The sequence below is a fragment of the Hyperoodon ampullatus genome (genome assembly GCF_949752795.1).
Source record: "Hyperoodon ampullatus genome assembly, chromosome: 18".
NCBI lineage: Eukaryota > Metazoa > Chordata > Mammalia > Artiodactyla > Ziphiidae > Hyperoodon > Hyperoodon ampullatus.
In genome coordinates this window covers 54,859,104-54,865,291 of record NC_136931.1, presented here as the reverse complement: position 1 = coordinate 54,865,291, position 6,188 = coordinate 54,859,104, and the positions used below count along the sequence as shown (strand labels likewise).

The 6,188-nt window shown below is 53.2% G+C and overlaps 1 protein-coding gene across 1 annotated transcript; it reads right to left on the bottom strand.

Annotated features, from left to right (window-relative positions):
- Positions 1 to 1,583: 1,583 nt before the first annotated feature.
- On the bottom strand, positions 1,584 to 5,276 carry SELENOW (selenoprotein W). Its single transcript, XM_079723456.1, has 6 exons — positions 5,194 to 5,276; positions 3,719 to 3,743; positions 3,562 to 3,615; positions 3,287 to 3,361; positions 3,082 to 3,180; positions 1,584 to 1,975 (listed from the first exon to the last, which is right to left on the bottom strand). Exons 1-5 carry the CDS (start codon positions 5,238 to 5,240, stop codon positions 3,100 to 3,102), a joined length of 282 nt encoding a protein of 93 aa, XP_079579582.1. The 5' UTR covers positions 5,241 to 5,276; the 3' UTR covers positions 1,584 to 1,975; positions 3,082 to 3,099.
- Between the last annotated feature and the right edge of the window lie 912 nt (positions 5,277 to 6,188).

The window sequence follows — 6,188 nt, the reverse complement described above, 5'->3', positions numbered from 1 at the left end:
CTGATGCCAGCTACATCATCATGACATGGATGAACCTTGAAAACATTATGCTGAGTGAAAGAAGACAGAAACATAAGACCACATGTTGTATGAATCCATTTTTACGAAATCTCCAGAACAGGGAAATCTATAGAAACAGAAAGTAGATTAGTGGTTGCTTGGGGCTGGGGATTGGAGGGGTGCTAAAGCCTGCGGGGGTTTCTCTCTGAGGTAATGAAATGTTCTGAAGTTGACTGTGGTGATGGGTGCATGTATCTGGGAATATACCAAAAAACATTGTATACTTTAAATGGGTGAATTTGCATGGTATGTAATATCTCGGTAAAGCTATTTTTGAAGAAAAAAGTATTTCTGAGGCTGTGATTTTTTCTAATTTTCAGACACTTATCCGCTTATCTTTTGCCCAATGACTGGTCTCTTCCAGCTGTGGTTTCTTAGACGTCTCCAACTTAGAAACCTTCGAGATTGGACTTTTGCATCCAGGTGCTTCTTTGTAGTGTCTAGTGGATTTCCTCACCTCACCCAGGCCACCCAACAGCCTGGCTCAGAAAGGGTGAATTGAGGCATAACCAGGCATGGTTCATTTGCTACAGTATTTTCCAGAGTTTTTGTAGGAGAACTGTTAGAGCTCCCAATTTGTCACCCCACAATGAAGGTGAGAGCCGTCAAAACAAAAATAGCATCCTCCTGTTTGGGGCACCTTTTATAAATATTCTAGTGGATTTTATACAGACTAAATTTTGTTCATGTCTTAATGATTTGAATCAACTTTTCAGGATACGCAGATGCATGTAAGAGGTAATGGCCCTCAGTGAAAGGACTTCTAAAGAACCTCTTTTAAATTTTGAAATTTCAAAATACCTTTATTTATTAATACCCGCCAGGACCTGCCCTTTACAAAATGGATCCTAAAGGTAGTTTTTAAAACCTCAGTGACTCCCACACATCTTCAGGCCCCATCCCAACTGTAATCAGCTGGGATAATGGCAAGACGGAGTTCTTAAAAAATGAATTAACTGTGGTTTGTACAAAAGTGGCCAGTCACCCCTAACGCTTATACAGTCTTGTCACATTTAATATCAGGAAGTGGGCCCGTGATACCTCCAGGCCCTTCCCAGTGTTCTCAACACTGGCAGAAGAACAAGGCACCTTGAGACCCAGGCTCAGACCTGACCCCCGTGACTTCTGCCTCATTCCATTGGCCAAAGCAAGTCATGTGATCAACCCCAAAGTTAGGAGGTGAGGACGGTAAAGGGGGTAAGGCATGCACGCGAGGAGGGGGTGAGATACAGGGCCCCAAAACACGATCTATGACACCACCCAGCACCTTTCTTCCAATCATTGCCAGCTTTCTCCTGAACACAGCAACCAGGGACCCACTTCACACTGGAGGACTTATACCAGCGATGGTTACACGCAAGTCCAGGTGGCGTCCAGAGACCACGGTAACCTTGGCTTTGGGGACCACTGAAAGTTCAACCCTGAAGTTAGTTATAGCTCTGTACATATCAAATCACTAATTTCCTGGACTGGAGACCAGGGGGAGTAGGTTCCGGGGTAAAATGGACACACGCAGACACAGGCACATTTTAACCTCGTCATTTATTGAGTTGTGAACCGTTGCAATCACTGCTGAAATGTGAGACTCACCCGTCCTGATCCGCTCTCCGCTTCCCCTTGAAAAGGAAGCCTGGAGCAGGACCACCCCAAACACCAGAGGGTAGAAGGAAGACATGGGGGGGTGCAGGGAGATGCGGGACAGTGGGGGAAAGGAAGGAAGCAGGACCAGCGTGCAAAGTTAGACTCCTGGGGACACACGCACACTCCCACACACGCAGGCAAAGACCAGGGCTGTCCATCTCTACCCCAACCGGCAGCCGTGAGAACATCAGGGAAGGACCAGGCGTCCACGAGACATTTCAGTCCTTCCTGTCATGAAGCGTCTGCCGAGAGGGGCTGGGCCAAGGTCACTGGACTGCGCAGAGAGAAGGGGGGGAGGGGGCTTCAGACTACAGGGAGAGAGGCCAGATTCAAGGGAGTCACTTCACTGACTTTAATCTCTTTAAGCTTTCGCTGTAATAAACTGCAACCATGAGTAAAACAGCTCTGCTGAGTTCTGTGAGTCCTTCAGGAGAATCGCTGAGCTTGACGGTGGTCTCCAGACTCCTGAAACTGCACTCAAAAACCATGCGAACAAGAATCATTCTTCCCCTCTCTTTTCTCTTACATAAATCCCATTTTTGCTTATTTTAGATGAAATCATCCATTGGTGGACTCCTCTGGAATCCAAGCAAACCTTGTGCTGATTTAAGCAAATGCCTTTGAGTTACTGACAGTTTGGAGGTGGCAAATGGTGTGTTTATGCAAGGGATGCGCTCTGTTTGTCTTTAGGAGTTCAAACCCCACAAAGGTGGCACCCCACCCCACCCCACCCCCCTACAGCAACAGCCCACACATCGCCAGCCCATGCAGCTTTGGAAAATTCTTGATTTTCTTTTTTTAATTTGGGGAGACACTTCTTTTCAGACCTGCACAGGAGGCAAGACATTCATATTTTTGTACTGCTTTAATTCAAATTTGCGGGTCCAAATTCCCACTGAAAGCAACCTCACTCTGCTCTAGTGAGGACGATAAGAAATGGAACTTGAGTTCAAAGCGTTTGAGAAGCAGGTTCCTGGTGCAAAGCATGCTGGGGGCAGGTACCCGGGTCCACAGTATCCTGGCACAGGACACTCAGTGCTAGCACGTTCCCACCGTGGGGTGGGAACTGGCACTCAAGCTTAGAGGGGGGCAGAAAGTGCTTCTAGGCCCTCAAAAGCCAGGAGCCAGAGCTTGGTTATGACTAGGTTAGTAACCAGGGCCCAGTTCCAGGATAGGTTGGGTTTGGGGCTCAACTAGAACGTACAGGCTTGAAAATTGAAAAGCAGGCTCAGAAAGTGCTGAAAAGCGTTCTATGATCCAGAGAACAACATGGAAACTGCTACTTGTTCTGGTATTGGGCTGGACACTAGTACTCGGGTCTGGAGCGCGTTAGGAACGCGGAGTCGTCAGTTTTGTGTCTAGGAGCTGGGTCCACCTCACCTCTGCCTTCAGGGCCCATCAGGCCTGAGCCAAAGTGGCTTTGATGGCGGCCACCAGCTTCAGAAACTTGCTCTCCGTGTCCACATAGCCATCGCCTCCCTGGAGAAGGGACGAAGAGGTGAGGGATGAGCTGGGACCAAGACGCCAACCCCAGTCCCAACACCCCACTAGCCCAAAATGGGGCAGAATGGACAGACAGACATACCTTCTTGGAGTGAACCAACTTCCCCGCTACCAACACTTCAAAGAAACCGGTGACCTGGGGCGTCCCCTCGCCGCACTGGGAAGAGGGAGAGGTGTTGGCGGGGCTGAGATGCCCTCTTGGGGACACCCGCCGTTGCCCAAGGAATGGAGAATGGGGGCGAAGGGTGGGGCTGACCCACACCACCCCCGCTGTCATCCAGGGCTGAGGGACGGACACCCAGGGCTGAGGGACGGACGTGACCCATGTTTGACTCCTTCCCCATCCCCAGGACCCACGATGTCCAGGCGTCCAGGGAACTCATCTTCTAACTTCTTCTTAAGCTGAAGATACTGCAAAAGGGGGTGGGAGGTCACAACAGGGGTCCACAGGAGCCACGCCAGCTAGCCCCCTCCCCCATCTTCCAGGGGTGCCTCTTGGGACCACTCTGCTTACCTTGGACTTGTAGCCTCAAGCGCCACTGGTGGGAGTGTCCAAGACAGTGGGTCCCGGGAGAGAGAGGGAGCCGGTGGGGATCCAGGGAGAGGCAGGAGCAGAGATAGAGGGAAATGGGGGGATGGGCAGGAAGAGGTGAAGAGGGACACAGATGACAAAACCAAGCAAGGCACAGACACCCTCAAGAGAGAGGAGAGACACGCCCGAGTGTTGGGGGGCAGCACACAGATCGGGGGGCAGGGGCACAGGAAGGAGAGAGCCACCCACGCAAGGAAATTCAAACACGGAGAGACAAGGAGAGGCCACAGCATGAGGCAGAGCGGAGGCGGAGACAATGGAGAGAACTGGGTTAGGACAACTGCTGAAGTAACAGCTCCACCCCCGCCCGGCCAAAGGAAACCATTATTCCTGGATCCCCAAGGCCCTGCCAGGCCCGAGGATGAAATCTAAACGCCTCCCCAACCCCCCACGGGAGACTATTTTGGAACTGGAGTCTGGTGCACAGGCCCCCCGGGCCTCAAAATTTCACTTCACCCCCTGCGTGACCGAGCGGTCAGGGACACCGCTAATGCTGTGAGAGATCTGAGCCTTTCATAACCCCCTCTGGACATCTCACAGACGTGACCGCCAGTGGACCCAGATTCGGGTAATCTGTGATCTGCAGCCTGAACCTGCCACTGCCCCACTCCCAGCCTCAGTTTCCTCACCTGTAAAATGGAGCTAGACACACACCCTCCCCCACCCCCACTCAAGGGGTTTCCAGGAGAGGAAATTCACTTAACATGTATTTATTCAGCGCCTACAGGCCAGCATGCCTGTGCATGCCAGCACAGTCCTAGGTGCCAGGGCGATCAAGCAGTCTACAGGACAGAACATTCTCTGCCGACCTGGCACTTTTTCACTCTGAACGGAACAATCAGATCAAATGTTTAACACCCAACACACAGCATTCCCTCCGCGGTAACGTTAAGATAACTCCCTCTACAGACGGGAAAAGCGAGGTCAGAAAAAGACTAGGGTTAGTAGCGAAAGGCATCCACTGTATGCATTCAAGTCCTTGCCAAACGCACGCCGGAAGCTTCTCGAACCTCCTGGACTCTGGCCGGCCCCACCCCACGACTGTTCCAGGTACTGGGAGAGGGGAAACCGAAGCGCTGACGGAACCTCCTCTCCCATTACACACTGACCCCCATCTGCTCCCCACACTGAGTCCCGGAATCGGGGGGGGTTAAAACAACACACCCGTGTCGCAGTTCTACCTTTTGTGACCTGAGACGTCTAGAATGTTACAAACTGGGGACGGGGGGGTAGGGCAGAGAAATCAACGCCCTCTGTTTCCCACCCCCACGGAATCCTTTTCCCAGTGGAAGGATCCCCATGGGTCCTGCCCCCGACGTCCCCAGCGCCCGGCTCCGCTAGGACAGGGCGGGGCCCGGGCGGGATTCGAAGAGGGAACCTCCGGGCCTCGTGCTCACCAATAAACGACTCGAACGGGAACAGCCATGATTCCGGACCGGAGCATCCGCTACAGTCCGAACACCCGATCCGCACCGCGCCAAGAAAAGGCGAGGTGGGAGCCCCTAGGCGGAGCATGCGCAGAGAGGCCTGGTACTGGGCGTTCCACAGAGCGGACCAACGCCGGGGGGGGGATGAGGGGAGAAAGGCCCTACAGCGGGGACGAGGGGGGCCCTACGGCCCACCACCACCCTGAGGGCCCCGACGCAAATCTCCCTCCTCTCGCCCTGTGAGGTCAGGGAGCATGCCGGCAGAGGGAGTCCCGGGAGAAGCCTTTGCGCGCCCCCTCCCGGATCTCCCCCTCCGGGCTGGAATGGTATGGCCTCGCGGGGCGGGGGTTCAGGGCCAACTGCTACTAGGAGGAAACGGAAGTACAAGCGAAGAAGGTTGTTTTGAAGCGAGGACCTGGGGGGCGGGGGCGGCGGACAGGCGGGTACGGCGGACAGGCTGAGAAGGCCGAGTCCGATAGGATTTGGGGTACTCAGGGCAGCCCCTGAAGCTGGGGTTTCCAGTGAGCGCTCCAGGGCCCCCGCTGCCTTACTAAAGCCTGGCATCCGCACCCGGGCGCCGCCCGATCAGCTTGGCAACCCCCCCTTTTGCGCCTTCCAGTCCTCTCTGTGGCAAGGTGTTCATGGAAAGCGCTGGAAGCTGGAAGCTGGCAGCTGATTTAAAGGCTTAGGGCGCGATGCCTTTCTCTGAGCCTCAGTTTCCTCCTCCGGAAGATGGGCACAATCGCCTTCAGAGAATATTTACCCATCTAACAAATACGTACTGTTGTGATAAACTATAACTTCTCCATATTACATCTGTATTAGTTTGCTAGGGCTGTCATCACAAAGCACCACAAACTGAGTGGCTTAAACCCCAGAAATTTATTTCACGATTCTAGAGGCCAGAAGGCAGAGATCAAGGTGTCAGCAGGGTTAGTTCCCTCTAAAGTCTGTGAGAAAGAATT